The sequence below is a fragment of the Bactrocera dorsalis genome, chromosome 2, assembly GCF_023373825.1.
Source record: "Bactrocera dorsalis isolate Fly_Bdor chromosome 2, ASM2337382v1, whole genome shotgun sequence".
NCBI classification, from domain to species: Eukaryota; Metazoa; Arthropoda; class Insecta; order Diptera; family Tephritidae; genus Bactrocera; species Bactrocera dorsalis.
The window spans coordinates 87,564,298-87,582,207 of NC_064304.1; the positions used below are offsets into that span (position 1 = coordinate 87,564,298).

A 17,910-nucleotide genomic window follows, 5' to 3' on the forward strand; every position below is an offset into this window, starting at 1 on the left:
AAATAAGGAAGTGCTAAGTTCGGATGTAACCGAACATTTTATATACTTGCAACTTGCAAGGTCAAAGCCGGCTAAATATATTCAGGTGTTGACAATATTAAAAAACGTAGCGTAAGGGTTCAACTTCATTGTTTGACGAAGTCATGAATGGAATGCAATAAAATTTTGTATCATGTTAACTTATTGGTAGTTTTTAACAAAACAAGGGCAATGGGCGAGGCTATATTCGATTATTTCAGTATTCATACCGTCAGTGGGGGTTCTGATAATATTTACTCTAAGCGAATTAGGTTATTACAACTTTGATGGTTTAGGAGGTATGCACATTAAGCCATTAGAGGGCGGGAGCACCCCCCTTTTAGAGTTTGCATGCGTTGCAGTGGTCCTCACTTTTAGCCAAGGCACACTTGTACCAATTTCATTAAGATATGATATAACTGAATATGTACATATGTTTATAATACTTATGTTGAGATGTAATACATAAATGTGGTGTCAACAAGAATGCATTAAAACTATATATTAAATCAAATATAAAATAAAGTTAATTAATTGGCTCTGCAGACATCCACATTGATAAAACAGCTGTTTACCTTTAATCGCGCCTCCTGCAAAGTTAGGTTTGTCTTTAGTGGCAGCACTTCTTTGTTAACACTGTGGAAGAATGACATAGCTTTGGTCCAAGACAACAATCCAGCAACGTCTCCGCAAACCCGCCTTGCCATGTCCATATTATAGTCTTCCATGCGAAAGTACGGCTGAAGTAAATCGATCATTTCATCATTTATTGTATCCTTTGGATAATTTTGTAATTGTAGCAGAAACGTTGCGCTGGCCATCATCTAAATTAAAAAAACATGTGAAATTGTGAGTGGTATCTTCGACATAATCCTCATTTCGACAAAAAATACCTTTAAGGATTCTTGCCAAGATGGCTTCGGACATGGTGTTCCAGAATCCGGTATACAAGGATGTAATTTTCTTTTGAATAAAATCAGGACACAATCCATGATTCTCATAATTAAATGTGGCGGTCGACCCAACTTGCGTACTGTTGCAATGTGCGCTGGCTTTATTGTATTCAATGCCATTTCGGCCTCTTCCAGCGCCGGCTTGGCAGCCTCTAACTTTTCCTCGGCAAGTGCTTTTTCTTTTGCAATGCATGCAACTAATGCCTCGGCTTTGTCTTTTACAATAAGAACTTGATTTTTCACGATTTCGGCTTGCATGGCTCTTTCGGTAACTTCCACCAACACAGATTCGGCATTTTTGGAGGCCTCCACCAACTCCTCCTCCATTACCACCAAGTCCTTTTTCAGTATTTCAACTGAAGCGGAGGCTTCCTTTAACTTCTCCAATCCAGTATCCATCTTTTCTGCACCATCTCGCAATTCTTTCTGTGTTTGCTGATATATATTTTTGTAACCAGCAATGAAATTCAAATATGACTTCGGTGTCACGTGTGTTGCACGTCTAAAACGCTGGAAATATTCTAACGATGTTTCCGCGACTATATCTTGAATAGAGCCGAGCGCATTGACCAACTCTTCCTTCACTGCCGGTGTACACTCAATTTCAAAGTCACTCAGAAAGTGTCTTGCCACCGAGACGAGTGCATCCTTTGGCCACGGCTGGAACCAATCGATAGTGCATCCGGACACCAATGCCGGAAAACGTTGCACCCTCGATCGGAATGTTTCACCAACTGGCGAGAAACAAAAAGCCACATGAAGATTGGCGCATGTGCGGGCCAAGAAAAACTCCATCACACTTTCCGGGGTCGCTGTTTTTCGCTGATTTTCTCGTTTCATAACCGGAGTCAATTCTTGTACAATTTCAGATTGTTCGTCTCGAGAAAATAGATTTGATATCACACCAGATGATAATATATTGTTGAGGTATTCAAGGAATCCCTCTTCTTTAATGTCCATATCAGTAAATAAAAACGTTGTTCCTTTGCCTTGAACACCACAGGTGCGATATAATAATTTTAAGTCCTCCAGAAAGTTGGCTACATTATACGACCGTGTCAAAGCAATTTGGAATGTTTTGTAGCCAGCTATAAATGATGCCAATTTTGTCAATGATTGTTTACCCGATCCACCGACCCCGACAAGCATGACGTTTCCCCTCGGATGCCGAATGATTCGAGAGATCTTCACCAAATGCAGCATAGCATCAGGGAAGAAAACCAGATCCATCCCAGAGCCTCGTACCATTTCATTAAACTGTGCGAGGAACATAACGAGACGCTCCCGGAGCACTTCATGAGAATTCACCGGTTCGTAAACTTTGGGTAACTCCATATCAGCGTCCTCTCCCTCCTCACCCGTTGGTTCAGGTGCATCGCGCATGAAATCTACAAACACTGGATTCGGAATAATCATCTGCGAGTAAGCTTCACCAAGCTCCTCACGCACAAGACAAGCTAACTCCGAACTAAACCACTCTTTATCCTGAAAAGTCGTAAAACGGTCTGCAAATACCCGTGTGCATTCATGTTTCCACAATGACATGAGCACGCTATCTGCTGTTATAACAGTTGACAAAGTCCCCACCATACCTTGCCATATCCGCGATAAGTCGCGTAAGCTAAAAACATAATGAAATTTGGCAGGTGTGGGTAAAAGTTTCTCACGCGTTCGCTGCCACAAATGACGAGTCACAACAATTAACTTCTTGACTAAACTACGTACTTCCGACGTAAACCCACGTTTGGCATTATAATGCCCTTCACCAATAACACGAAATATTTTATCAATCGACTCATCATCGGGAATATTGCAATTAAACACACAAAATTGTCGTTTTAATCGCGACGGTATGTCGTTACGGCCACCACCTGGCAAACCCATTGCGGCAACATATTGAACATCCACTACTGTCGTAAAATCGCCAGGCTTCTCCAAACTGTAAAAGCCTTTCATATCCATACTTTGGCGAACAATTTCATTCGTCACTTGATCGCCCCATTCATTTATCTCTGGCAAATTGACATCATCAATAAACACAATCAATTTACGTCCTCCTGGGGGACCAAAAGTAACCCCTACACGTTTCTCCACATAACTCTCGATAGTACGTTGAAATTGGTATGGACTGGTGGCCGATGAAAAATTGAAAGAGCGGCCCATATAAGCCTCCGGATTCATTTTCTTCATAAAGTTCTTCATTATCACCGTCTTTCCAGTACCCTGTTCGCCGATCAACATTACAGCACTTTCCTGATTCGCTATGGTAGCGATTAAGTAATCCATACGTACATTATCAATGATGGGCACCAGAATATTTAGATAGTCTGGTGTAGATAACTCTGGATACATATATGGGGTGACCAGTGTCTTCCACGCCTGCCACGTGCCTGCCTCGGAAACGAAGAAATCGAAAATACTACTTTCTGTGCTAGTCGCCTGGGCGAAGTCCAACTGGGGGAAAGCTTCTTTAATATATAAATCCAGACGAATGCGGTCAGCGGCATTGAGATATCCCCCGAGACCCCAAGCTAGCGCAAAGATATATAGTCGATGCAAATGTTCGGGTGTGCATGTATCTTCTTTCTCCTCTACAGCCGGTTCCTCGGGAAGCTCGTCTGTGAAAGTTTAATAAAAAATAATGATCTAATGAGCCACCAAAAACTTTCCTTAAGCATAATTAGGTAGGTGGTCAACAAATAAGTATATACGAATGGATTTAGTTACAACAAAACAGTTACAACACGTCGACAAACACCATATTTAATAATATCGGGTATTACATAGGAAAGTTGACTAAATAATCACGCTCACATACATACTATGAAATAATTACAAACAGACAATTGTAGGCACCGAATCCGCAGATCACGTGAATACATCAAGTGAATAATTGCAGACACAGAATACATACGAGTACAGATAAATGGATAGCAGCGGTGTGTGTTGAACCTGTGGTTGGTTTGTTGTGTGTATAAAACGTTGTATATTTACAATAAGAAGCTATGTATATAAATGTATATGACAGAAAGAAACTAATTAAAATATAGTGATGGTGTAGTGCCTTTTGAGTCCTTGATCTCAGGTGCTGGAGAATAATTTTATTTTTTTATTTATCCGTTAATTTTCCTACAAAGAGACTTGGCACAAAAACACAAAGCAAATAAACGGAAAACATTCATTGGAACGACAGAGCCAATAAATATGTGTGTACATAATGTGTGTGGGTGAGTGTTTGTGTTAGTACGAGAAGGAGTGCGTATCGTTGTGACAAATGTTTGTTTGATAAGCTGTTGCGTATACATTACCGCCATCCCCGCTGGCGGCGGAGTTTCGACGCTCCTGGTTAATTTCATTCACTTTCGCTATGATTTTGTGTTTTCCCGCTTTTGTTGCTGCAATATGTATTGTTATGCATCGATATGTGAGTATATAATATAGTCATATAGCAGTTATTGATATTGTTTTCATGTGATAAATGTATTGTGCAAAGGTTTTTGGTTTCAATGCAACAACGCAGAGCCGCCTTAGCCAGTTGATTGCTGCTTTTGCTCACTTATCAGATCACGTAATTGAGAGTTGTAAAATGGAAATTTTACCTGTAAAATACTTACCGTCGTTTGTTTCTTTACTTGACAGGCTGACAGCTTGCTCCTCCTCCTTCTTTACCGGCACCAAGCCCTCTAAAATCGATAGCATCTGTCGTACTATATTGCATTGCAACACCGACATCAAAAGCTTAAGATTTTGTGTGCCCCAGTTGTAAACCTGAATGAAAGTTTGCTCGAAGAGGGCCCAAAAAACTGATTTTTCACCAGGTGCGCGATTCTTTAGCCAAGCTTGTACAACTAATCGAAAATAATTATTCAAACGTCTACCCAAAACAACTTGGTATACACTTTCTTACTCGGTCTGGAATCTAACCCTGAGGAACTCATATACACCATTCCATTACGGGACACAGTTGCCGGTGACGCGTTGTCAATGTTGTGCGGTTCGAAAATTATTTTTACTGTTGGCGCCATAGTAAGACGATCGCCATTTGCCAAGGTCAATGTCTTGTTATCATCTAGAACTGAGTTCAAATTTTCAATCCAAATACTATCTACAGGACCGTCCAGCACGAGCCAAATATGTTCGCCACTTTTTAATTTGAGCGTTTTGCGCCACAAAGCCGAAAATATGCCATCGGTCCAATCATTGGTAGCCACATCTAAACGGCCAAACATTTGAGCAGCCGTTATAGCCTTTGGATTCATACGCATCTCGCGATGATTGTCACCCATTTGAGTGAGTGCCTTCATTAGTGTATGGATGCATGTTGTCTTACCAGCACCACTGGGACCCAATGTCATAATGCCATGTCGAACGGTTTGGGTTTCGTATAATTGTATTAATTTGAGAACCCATGGAGGATGGTAGACCAAATTAGCTTCTTCCGTCTGCTGAGCAATAGCTGCTTCAAGTTCTGGGTAATTGGTCTTTTCGAGTGTCTACGTAAAGGAAGTTAAAATACAATTCACATATGCGAATCCTGACACATCAATGTCCACTTCTTTATTACCTACCTGATTGGGAAACAAATCCGACACAAGCGACATGAATAACGGTTCGTCTTCATCAATCAACTTCGAGAGATTCATATCGCGTAGGACACGCATCACAATCGTACTCTCGCCATCCTTCGAGTTTCTCCGCTTGGCAGCACCCAAAGTACGCAGTACCGATAAAATGTTTCTCAAACCAAAATCATAATGAACCTGCTTAGTTAACTGCTCCTCACACAGTTTATAAAGCGTGTAAAATTTTCTCGCCAGTGTAATATTCTCCAAAAAGCCACATGACGCCAACTTGACGCGTATTATTATTTGTCGGTCTGGCACCATCATCGCGACAGTGCGAAATTGTATTTTCAAATTTTCAGGTAATTCTTTTCTGCCAGCGTAGCCAGGATTCTGCAACAGTAATACAAGTAATATTGATAAGAAAAAGTGTACACATATATATATGCAACAAAAGGGGGAAGAGTCAAAATTTTAGATACGAAAAACGAGCCTTAGTGATGAACACAGATGTTCCTTATACCTTTGATATATACTCTGAGAAATTTTAAGTGAAATTTCGTTTTTCTTATAATGCAAGACAACAAATTATTAAGCTGGCATACAATATATAAAAATAAGTTGCAATAAAAGAGATTATGAAAGGAAATTGTACTACCTTAAGTAACCTAAAAAACATATCCCAAAGATGATAATTATGTGGATCCTATACCTATTGATGCATTCGTTAGCTTTCTAGTATTAATCATGACAAATTGGTAAATAAATCGTCAACGAGTTTTAAATGTAGACCCATAATCTCTAATCAACACTGAATTCACTCTATAGATCAGAGTTGGTCATGACATAAGCATCTAGGCATCTATTGTATTTGTAAAGCATTTCAATACAGCGTCTAGCCTACAACGCAAACATATGATCAAACAGAATTGTCAACTTAATTAACATATTGTTTGCTAGAGATTATAAAAGAAGTATATATTACCTGTCGTGTGACGTCAGCGAATCAGCTGATTATGGCAAATCTTTCACACACGTACAGATATATACAATATACATATACATATATGGTATATATTGAAGTTACTTACTCCTTGGCGGGATATGACAATGATACTGACTAGTATTTTAAAGCATGAATTGCAAATACCGAAATAACCGCAATTCCAATACAATGCTGAACATACACGTGCAGGAGTGCTTGCATAACAATCTCACGTGTGAAATGTCCCATACTTATAAATTACATACAGCATACATGAAGACTCTAGACAACTTTATAGCCCGCGTTCTTTTCACGCCGCTTTTGTTATCATATGAAAGACTGTATGACTTGCTAAGTGATACAAGATTAAAACATAATGAAATTTGTCACCCAGAACCACAATCCAACTTTTGGCAGCGCTGCATTCACCTACCTATGCATGTATGTATGTACTATAAAACATGTATGTTGGAGTGGATGTCTCCATAAGCGCTAACACTCTTATGCACACACATACGTATGTATTTACATGTCGCTTGCAGTGGTGCCATAAGCCATTAACACTTGTCAACAAATATTAATACCGGCAGAGCCAAGCTGTTAAGGGTCGCACTAATACACTCCCCCATGCATACCTCACTACCCGGTAGTGCAGACAACTGTTTCTACAACTATTTCAACCCAACTAGGTAGTCCCATATTTGTTAAACACAAAAATATAACTCATTAGAGAGCGTAATCACTTTTTGTGGTTAAAAAAACTATCTTTATAGAATTGACTGTATTTTATTTAGGCAGCCTCAGATTTATAACAATTATAAGTTGTGTATATTGCCTATTTATATACATATGTATGTATGACTTGGGCATAGCACTAATTTTTAGCAAATTAATTAACAACATATACAAGCCGAGTTAAACCAAATTTAATTTTCCGTCCCAATACACTTTCACAATGAAGGTATTTTAAAGCTTGACATACAAAGACGAGAAGAAACAATGAAGGAGAACAAAAAACGCGAAAACACAAACCCTGAACGTCGGACATTATACACTTTTTATACTTTTCGAGGCAGCGTCGCGAAAGAAGAAAGTTCAGCACCGCGTGTCAATTTGGCAATCACCCGCCGGCAACCACCGCGACAATACACGAATTGTTTCTTTAATGAGGCACACTTTAATGGAATTTAAATAACAAACTTTGTCCATACTAACACTGCTCGTAGTCTGCACCAGTATTTGCCCATGGTTATGTATGCGTATGCGCGCATAATAGTAATTAAAAGTTTATTTCTGTGAGCAACAAATGTTTGTCGTAAATGTCCTTATCTGGGAGCTCGGCTGTTTAATAGTTTGGAGAAAATTTGTTACCACACCATTGCAATTGCACCTCCATGCCCTCCACATTATGCAACTCTGCCACTTACCATTGTTATAAATATGCCAAACTCAGGATTCATCTCAATCGTATCGCCATCGGTGAATATAAATGTTTTCTTTTTCTCCTTCTTGGCTGTTAATACCACTGCAACTTGTTGCGCTGCAACCGACAAGACCGGAAGTTCGATGCGGTTGAACTCATCAAAACAACCCCACGTGCCAGACTGAGCCAAGCCCTTGTAGATACGACCGAGGCCCCTGTTTAACAAATAATAATTTTTATCAGACGTCCATGTCATTAATAAAGCAATATTCAAGTGCAGAAATTTCTTATGACACGAGCAAAAAATTCAATGACAATTTATGCTTGAACCATACAGATTAAAAATTTTTATGCAGAAATCTTAAACATTCTTACTATTACATTTCGCTTTTTGTAATTGTTATTACATAAATTTAAGAAATTTTTGTTACCTAATTGCTATTTATAAAGAGTTTAACTCTATCTGTTATCATTAGGGTTAAAGGAACATGCTGAACTCTGGAATACCTCACATATTCTTACATTGTACAGTATAGCTTACGTGAAATTTACTGCGGTGCTACATTTTAATACCTGTAATCCATTTGGTCGGAGCAATTAAATACAACCACGTACTTAGCCAGCGTCTTTCCCATGTCCTTTACAGTTTCCGTTTTTCCGGTACCCGCTGGACCACATGGTGCGCCACCCATGCTCAGTGTTAGCGCCTGGGCGAGTGTGATGTAACAACTACGCGACAGTAATAGAAGGCAATTCCACAGCAATCATAAAACGAGCAAAGAAAAATTCAAATACATACAATTTGGTTGAATGCTTTGAGCATATATGGTAAATTGGCAATTAATTCGTACTTAACCCTTTAACTTTAATTTGATTGATTCATATATACCCTTTTATCTATATTTTTTTATCAAATTAATTTGCTGCAGCACGTAAGAAAAAATAAGGAGATTTAATTTCTCACCGTTCATAGTCATCATCAAATTAATTTCTTTAGGCGCTCCTTGGACCAAACTAACTAAAACAACGAAATTTTGAAATCTCCGTGCTAATTAACGTTTTTAGTAAATACATATGTTTCACCGTTAAAATTTCAAACAGCAGTGTATGTTTTTATACCTCATGTTGACAGCACACTTTTGGTTTGCTCCTAATTTCATCGATTTAAACGTTAAATTAATGTGCGATCGTGCTAACAAAGTGAGAACGATCAACCCAAAAGCCTTCATTAGTCTCAGTTAATTAACACCTCCCACCAATTTTTGCGCTCATCTTACCGATCTGTTAGCGGCGTGATCACCAAACGATCTGTGCAACCCAAATATTCATTTTGATAAGTGAAGGTTACGTCTGTTACTGAAATCCAAGTTTTGTCCAAGTCCTCTTTGAAGTAAAAACGACACTGCTTTAACCACTCAAAATCGTTTGCTGATTTAATGTTCATCCGGCACTGAAAACAAAGATTGTCGCACACGCACATGTCTTTTAAATGTTTTGAATTTTTCGGTGCATACAAACTTACCAATATATCGAATATATCCCGTTGATGTACATGTATGGTAATTAGGGTTTCGAAATTAGTTCGCTCCATTTTGGTCAAATTTCTTGTGGTTTGATCAATTAGTGTGTTTAGAATTTCAAGGAACTTATTATTCGTCTCCGACATGACTTTCCTCTCATGCCTGGCCTGCATCAGCGCCATTTCCGCGTCGCGTGTCCAAATCATTTGTATACCCAAAAGACCAATTTGCGCTGGGACTTTCTCTAAAAATCCCAACAAGGTGAAATTTGGATCATTTATTGTTGCATAAGCGGTGCGGATAATCGAATGCAATGACTGCTGTGCGGTGACCAGCAACTGAGTTAGCCATGTCTCGACGGAACCCTCAGCACGAATCGCGCGATCTAATTGTATCATCTCACCCTCACTAGAGATGATTGCCATCATCTTGTTGTATTCAATGTCGTGGAATTTCACTTTGCGCGTATTATCGAAAATGGATAGTAAATGATTTTGTATAGTATGTGAATCAGAAGCCTGGCCTAGTATCTCTAAGAGTGCTGGATCAGAAACAAAAAAGAAACGTGGAAACATCATTCGTTTGCGTTCCAAATAGCCACTCAGTGATTTCTGACATATTTCCAACTGTTCCTGCAAATGAGGTAACAGCTGTTTAAGAAGATCGTCACCGACACAGCATGCAACCACGCCCGGAGTCTCATGTGCACGTTGCATTATCTTTTGCCAGGATTTGTCGATTTTAGAGAATCTCTTGGCTTCTTTCGGAAGCTGTTTAGCAATGTCACCACCTACAAACACAGCCTCTAAATAAACCCACATATTCTGCACCAACAACCAACGTTCTAAAATCTCATTCGAGTTCGATAAATCATAGACCCATCTGGAATGAACAAAGTACAATTGTTATTATTATTTAATTGGAAATTGATACAACAAACTAACTGTTGAATTTGTTTACGAAATGGTGCATTGTAGCGATTGGATAGCAATGACCCCAACACCATTAAGCTATCTTCTAGCTGACCTATTGTCTCAGCTGTCGTATCACCGCGCAGTAACAGTTCACCGCGGTTGTTGAAACTCATGAATTGTAATTCATGAACGGACCATTCGTTTGTGACTTGCTTTAATTTAGCCTCGATATCCTTCTCTTTCATTGCACTAATACAAATATCTTCAATATCCTCTTTGTGTTTAAGCAGAGGCGCCTCCAATATATTCTTCAATGAGAATCCTTCCGAATCGAATTCGAAGATATATTTGGTAACGTCCATGATGCGTTGCCAATGTCGAGGCTTCATTGCCTTATTCGCCATCAACTCCAATAATGGGCACATATCATTGAAATCGTCGATGGTTTTCTTGAGTGCATGGAAAGCCGGCCACTCTTTCAAACCTTTTGGAAGTTTACGGCAGCGATTCTGGAACTCCATTAGTTCGTTGTTGATCTCTTCGATGTCCACTTCATTCCATGGTATATCATAATAACTGCTCACGCGATCTATGACATCATTATACAATTTATAGAGTTTCTGCAACAAATTTAATTCTTTCCGTATCTGACCCAACTCCGGGTAGTCAGTTTGTGGTAAACCAAATAATTCTTCACCATTCTGGTAGGTTTGCAGGCGACGCCACATACCCTCGAAACGATTTTGGAATAAAATTAAGCGATCGGAGGCCTCACGTGGGGTTAGCCCAGGTTGCATAGGACCAGCATTGCGATATTCATTTACATATTGTATTTTATCTTGTTTAAATTTCTCTAAATTGTTCTTGAGATCATCCTGAAAGGACGGTTGCATATCAAGCAGTTTCACTTGAGCTTGAAGGGCACAAGACAATAAATTCTGAAAAGTACTCCGTAAGTTATCTACCAAGTCGAATTGTTCACGTTCTACTTGCACCTCAAAGCGGGTAAGTACATTAAATGCCTCCTGGTAATGCAAAAATATCTGATAACGACAGCATCGAATATAAAACAATATCATCTTACTTCTATTGGATCAATGCGCAACTCCATATCAACTTCTTGCTCTCTTATTTTACTTAAGGTTTCCATTATCATGCGCACATCATCGAGATCACGTATTGGCCTGTCCAACTTGCGATCCATTTCATTGATTACCGCGTAGACGTAGTCCATCTCTTTTTTGTATTTCTTCTTCATAGCTTGTCCGATCTTATGATTACAAGCTAAAAACACATAATTGTTTACATATTGAAGAAATAAAACCAAAATATAAAATCTAAAAACTCAGGTATTTTCTAAATTTCTCGCACAAACCATTGCTTAATATCAATACATAACAATTGTAATCAATTCGTTGCAAGTACTATGCACTTGTTAAACGCTACCATTCAAAAAGTTCGTTCAGTTCATAACAAAATAATGAGTGCTGATTTACACTTCAAACGTAAGCAGTGGCATTGATTTGGGTGAAGCCCTGTTTGGTGCTAAGCAAATCGTTTGCTCGCAGTTAACAAAAATCAATAGCAGTAAAATTCAAAAGAAAGTCGACTATGGAATTCACTGTAATGCCAATTACTATAATTTGCCATGCTAATAATCAATTTCCACTTTTGCAACGCATTTTCACTTACATTTGATCTCAATGGCCAATCCATATTTAAGTCGTTCATTGTAAACGGATACACAATGACCAAACACCTCCATTTCGGGCTCTACTAGCAAATTGGCGTCCAATTCGGCCAAGCACCGTAAAGTTGATTCGAATTCCTGCAAACCAAACTCCATTAATTGACGAGTGGTACGATCATTTTTCCATAGGAAATGGTATGGTTTCCAACGTTTTATGTAGGTTTGTATTTCGGGTTTGATATTTTTTGTACAATTTGAGAGCAAATTTAGCGCCTTCGCCACCTCTTTATTATCCATGATAGCGGCATAAAACGATTTCAGCATATGAGGCATTTGTGGACGTTCCTCCGAGGCCAGAGTGTATAGTTTGCGACGACGTGCACGATTTCCGGTATTGTGATTTCGTCCAATTCGTGGCTGAGGCGTTGTTGACACTTGCTATTGGAAGTACATCAAAATAAATTACATAATTCGCTTAGTTCAGTGGCAACAGCTATTCTGTTTGTTATGCTTGCCGGTTCTTTGCCGCTAGTCCACTGTGCCACGCCTTTGGCAATGCCGGTGATATTTTTACCAGCGGTTGTCAGTATCTCTTGCAACTCATCAAGGTTCGGTTTGATCACCACGTTTGGGATCTGCAACTGCGCATTTAGTGCGAATATCGGCTTTTTCAATATGGTCTCATTCTCATCGTCAATAAACCGACGCCTAATAGTATCTAACGCGCCACGTATTACCTTAATCAGCACATCAATTACCTTTCGACTATAGTATCGTCGCATTTCCACCACTGCATTGCAGACCATATCCTATAAGTGCATTAACAACCCCAATCAAATATTCTGTGCACCTTTGTGCATATGTAAAATCACTAATTACTTGCATTCCCTTAGGAAGACTCTCAGTGGTGGAAAGAAGAGTCAAAGGATTCTCAAAGCATGACCATAATATACTCCAATCTTGCTGCTGGGTACCCACACTACCACCACCGCCACCGTTCGCACTAGCACCGGCAGCATTTGGCACAGCTCCAGCGCCTTCTGCATCTCCCTTTCGGGCCGATGATGGTTGCGTCTGATTTCGTGAAGTAGCTATTGCACAAATGAAACATATTGAATACGGTTAAAGCGATATGCCTTCAAATATCAATAAGGCATGTATGTATGTATGTAAGCGCGTATACCATCAAACAATGTAACTATATCATCGCCTGCGATTTGCTTGAATGTCTCAGTCGCCTTGTCAACCAAATTCAAAACTTCCTCCACTGCCTCTGACACCATTTGACTTTTGCGGTTCAATTCAATAGCAGCCCGTCTGAAAAGGCGAACACCACACAATATTTAACCACTAAATTCAACCAAAGAAGTATTCACAAGAACATAAACATAACCAAATACGAGTACACCTATATTATACTTGTATAAGAAATAGTCATATAACTATATATAGTATGCATAATTAGGCATACGAATTTGGCAACCATAAATTGACTAAACAGTTTAACTGCCCAATTTCGCAACTGTGTTTCTCAGTCATATACCAGTAAGTAACGAGAAGCAAGGTTCCAGTGGAGTGTTGTATATTAATTGAAAATGAGCTTTACTTTTCCATTTCCTAATTTTTGAAATATTTGAATTATACAGTTATAAAGCAATTGAAATTGTTAACAATAGTTGAAATTTTCTGTTTGGCGTAGCGAAGATACTCTAATACTTGCACAATTCGCGCTTAAAACTCTGTTATAAGCTTTTTCACACTTATGGAGTATTTAGATATAGATTTTGATTTCGAGTATCAAGATGTTCTACATATAAAATACACCAAATCGTCCCTCAGCAAGGTAGAAGGAGCGAATATCAATAACACGTGCATGGAAAAAATTTAAGGTAAATACAATAACAATGATGTATGTCGACTGACCTGCAAGCATCTTCGCTTTTCTCCAAAAATTCCTCCACAGTCCAGATTTCATCTTCTAAATTAAAGAAAATACAAAGACAAACTATAAGAAGTATGTCTAGTAAGATTCTGTAGCTTTATATTGCTTTGTATGTTTACATATGTTATGTTCCAACGGAATTAAAGATATAATTATCTCTATGTAGGTATGTACGTATTTTTACCTGCAGGCAAAACCTGTAAAGAGACATCCTGCATCCACATGAGCACATTTAATATTCGGTTGGAGTAGATGTCGTGCACACGTGCTACGAGTACATTAAAAGTCTCGATTGCCCGTTTACAACGTTCATAGAACTCCGTCCAATTTTGATGAGTCCACTTTAAAATAAATAAATAAAATTCTCAAAAACAAGTCCTGCGAGCATAAAGGTAGCTAGAGGCAGTGGTCGTAGAGACTTATTGCGGTAATTTAATTGAATTATGTTACCGAGCAAATGACAACTGATAAAGCATGAAGAGCTGACATCCTCAGCATGCTCAACAACATAATTCTAACTTACATTTATTGTGTGGAGGCCAGGCTTTAACATTGCTGTTAGGCGCACCAATTGTGGCAGAAACAAAGGACGCACTTCCAATTTGACGGCGCGCACGGTTGTCAAAAACATTTTGATCAAGCACTGTAAGCAATCAATTTGAATAAACATAGTGCATGCCGTACGTAGTATGAGTAGAAAAAAAATCGGCAAAACAAATGTCCTTCACTCACATTCAATGAGTCCTGTATAGTAGTGAAATACTTTTGCCGGCTCATCAGTGTAGCCGCCACGATTGGCAATTCAACATTTAACTTAGCCAACATCTTAGCTTCGCGTATCAGCAGGGGTATAGTGGGATGCAAATTGACGAATAAGCGATCACCTTGAAGAGCTAACAGTGGCTGTAGTAGACACGCATCGGCGACGCTAACCTATGGTTAATAATTGTCTAATTATATCAATTTTTCCAGTTTTTCTTACATCTTACATCCTGATCTAGCCAAATGGACACAATCTCGGTTTCGAACTCTCTTAACAACGTTGTGACATTATTATAGCGATTCTCCAAGTCTTTTGTTAACGGTAATCCACTCAGCACCTTATGATCGAGTACGGCCTCCATCAGTTCTTTCATATGGTCATCCAATGCGCGACTCCAACGGATACGTCCGGCAATTGGCGGGAAATTTCTACAAACGGGCGGATCATCACGTTGTTTCCTAAACATTTTATTCACCCTGTCTACTTCCTTATCCACATATTTTATAATGCGCACATACTTTTCATCCATCCGACTGAGTGGTATCTTCTCACTAACCTTTTCAAAACGGGTAAGAAATCGAATGCATTGTGGTGTCTCCCACACCGTGTCAAAATTGGTTTCAATAAGTGTGGCTATAGTGTCCTTTAGTGCGTCGGTTTTACTCATAAAACGTTCGAAATCGTCATTGAACTCGCCATTTCGATGATCCAAGTAATCATATTTCTTCAATAAAATCTCTTTCTTAGCTTCCTCAAAATGATTGCTGGCATCCTGTAGTGTTTCACCTAGCAATAGACCCTCCAAACGACGTTCGAATAGGTGAGTATAATCTTCGATCAGATTGAACATAGAAATAATTTTCGATAGACGGTCGCAAAATGTATCAAATTTTCCAAAAACGAAATTTTCCGAAAAACCAAACGGAGTTTGATTAGGCAGAAAGGGTTGCTCCCTTACAGTGTAGTATGTTTCATGGTATATATGATTAAGCTTAATGCAATTGCCTAATTTTGTACGTATGACATTGCGATCTTGTGACCAAATAGTCTCTTTACTTCGACATGTTATGTAGGACTTGCAAGTCTCAATCATTTGATTAGTAATCTGTAAAAAATATTATAACAAAACAAGTAAACAAAGGTATTTCTCTAACTAATGTTAGGGATATAAAAAATAAAAATATAAAATATTTTGAGCAGTTTTCTTAAATATTTTTTCAAAACTATATTTTTCAAATTGGCTCAATCTTATAACTAAGGGAACAAAACTATTGTAGACCAGTGTTATTAAAATAACAATTAAAATACGAACCTTCACCATGAGGGAAGAGGTTCTTTCGGATGTGTTATAAAATTGTGAAACACTATAGATAAGGCGCACCGTTTGAAGTAGACTTAGTATGGACTGTTTCATGCAGACCTTATAAAGAAAGAAAAATAAAAAGTAGAATCTAGTAAATATGATAAATTTAAGATTTATTTAAGCAATGCAATTTGGAACAAAAACGGATTATATTAAAAAAAAATTACATACCGGATCATCTAAATACAGAGAGTGACAACACGTTTCCATTGCTTGAATGAATTTTGAGTTATCGCGTGCTTCGTTGTAGCAGAATGTTATTTTTCGATCGGTTTCTTTCCATACTCGCATAACGCGGGAGCCAGCCAAAAATAAGCAATGTAATGTATATTGCACCTCACGATCTTGCAAATGTGCGAGCAATTGCGAAAATTGAGCACCTCGCTTCTTCCAATATTCCAACTCATCCTGTGGTCCACTTGAATCGTTCTCTTTGCGCAACTGTTCGCTTTCACCAAGTATTTTCATAACACCTTTTATCCAATTATTTACGCGCTCTTCCAGTTGCACACAAAACTCTTGATTTTTCGCCATATCCTTGACCTCTTCGACGTGTTCAATCTTCTCGAACATATCACATTTGTCGTCAAATATATTAACATGATCGCAAACTTGCTCACAAACACGTAAAGCACTGCAAAATGATCTCAAACCCGGTAACAACTGTCCTTTAATCAGTCCGCAACTTACATCGTCCTCATCCCCTTCCAAACTAGGGAATGCTAAGGCCTGCATGAATACGTACTCAACAATACGCTCAATAGAGGTGACAAGTCCGATATTTTTCGCATCGATAACGCCGCAGTATCTGATAATGACAGGGTAAGAAAAAAGTTGTAAGACTGTATAGCATATACATATGTATATCTATAACTATATTAGCAGATCGGGCCACGCGTTATTGTGGTCCCGGGAATATGTTACATAGCGTGAGCAATTATTTGACACAACTAAACTTGAGATTGACTGCCTACACATCATGCGTCCACTTCATAGAGGTCATAAATCCTATAAATTACGACTACAAGGCCCAAATATTGCAAGGAACCGAAACATGCTATGCTAGTGGAACACTTTGAATAGACTTTACAAATTTCGTAAATAACTGACCTTGTTTTTAGTTCTTAGATGTGCAGATGTTTATAAAACAATAAAAGGCGGTCTATTCCTGGACAGCGGGCTACTTGCAAGCTCAGCAAACGCTCCATTAAGCGAATTGAGCTAGTTACAGCAGTGAGGGGCGTAAGACGTTTCAACAGTGCAAATTTCTTTTCTTTTTAGAGACTTAGTTTCTAGAGTTTCTCAGCATACTTCAGAATACCTTTTTTATCTTTTGACCAAAATAATCGAATAATCGCAGTTCATAGACATGTGTATTCGTACATAAAACAACATATTTGTTTTGGGATACAATGAGCATGTTTGAGTGTATATATAAATTTTGGAAAACACATAATAACATGGGCATTAGCTAAAGTAATAATTCATGTTAACAACATTTTGTTTAAAGGAAAAAAGCAAATTAACCTCTGTAGGGTTTACGCTTTAACATAAACCTATCAAACTTACAAGTCCTTTTGAAATCCTTCCTCAGGCAATTGTTTTGAAGTATTCACGCGAAAGATGTAAATACAAATCCCGGTAAAAGCACAAGTCCATCCATCAGTTAGAAACAATTTTTTCGGCTTCGGCGGCGAAAATCCGCTGGGTGATGACCCTGTTAAATAACGGAACCCAACACAACACAGAATATTAATAAGCCAATAATAATATGAAA

At 38.5% G+C, this 17,910-nt stretch overlaps 1 protein-coding gene across 2 annotated transcripts in view; it reads right to left on the reverse strand.

The window, feature by feature from the left end:
- LOC105229644 (dynein axonemal heavy chain 5) overlaps positions 1–17,910 on the reverse strand; it is a 31,911-nt gene that overhangs the window by 10,518 nt on the left and 3,483 nt on the right. The window contains exons 4-27 of one of the 2 annotated variants that reach the window (XM_049449444.1): positions 17,703–17,850; positions 16,305–16,941; positions 16,083–16,190; positions 14,997–15,875; positions 14,740–14,940; positions 14,531–14,650; positions 14,192–14,348; positions 13,989–14,043; positions 13,249–13,382; positions 12,945–13,156; positions 12,581–12,874; positions 12,068–12,503; positions 11,460–11,659; positions 10,406–11,400; positions 9,464–10,343; positions 9,219–9,391; positions 8,515–8,670; positions 7,946–8,156; positions 5,540–5,926; positions 4,879–5,464; positions 4,586–4,819; positions 4,280–4,366; positions 912–3,589; positions 594–842 (exon numbers count right to left, since the gene is read on the reverse strand). In XM_049449444.1, coding sequence (XP_049305401.1) covers positions 594–842; positions 912–3,589; positions 4,280–4,366; positions 4,586–4,819; positions 4,879–5,464; positions 5,540–5,926; positions 7,946–8,156; positions 8,515–8,670; positions 9,219–9,391; positions 9,464–10,343; positions 10,406–11,400; positions 11,460–11,659; positions 12,068–12,503; positions 12,581–12,874; positions 12,945–13,156; positions 13,249–13,382; positions 13,989–14,043; positions 14,192–14,348; positions 14,531–14,650; positions 14,740–14,940; positions 14,997–15,875; positions 16,083–16,190; positions 16,305–16,941; positions 17,703–17,850 — 10,217 coding nt within the window. The remainder of the gene's footprint in view (positions 1–593; positions 843–911; positions 3,590–4,279; positions 4,367–4,585; positions 4,820–4,878; positions 5,465–5,539; positions 5,927–7,945; positions 8,157–8,514; positions 8,671–9,218; positions 9,392–9,463; positions 10,344–10,405; positions 11,401–11,459; positions 11,660–12,067; positions 12,504–12,580; positions 12,875–12,944; positions 13,157–13,248; positions 13,383–13,988; positions 14,044–14,191; positions 14,349–14,530; positions 14,651–14,739; positions 14,941–14,996; positions 15,876–16,082; positions 16,191–16,304; positions 16,942–17,702; positions 17,851–17,910) is intronic. The other variant, XM_049449445.1, reaches the window with a different exon arrangement.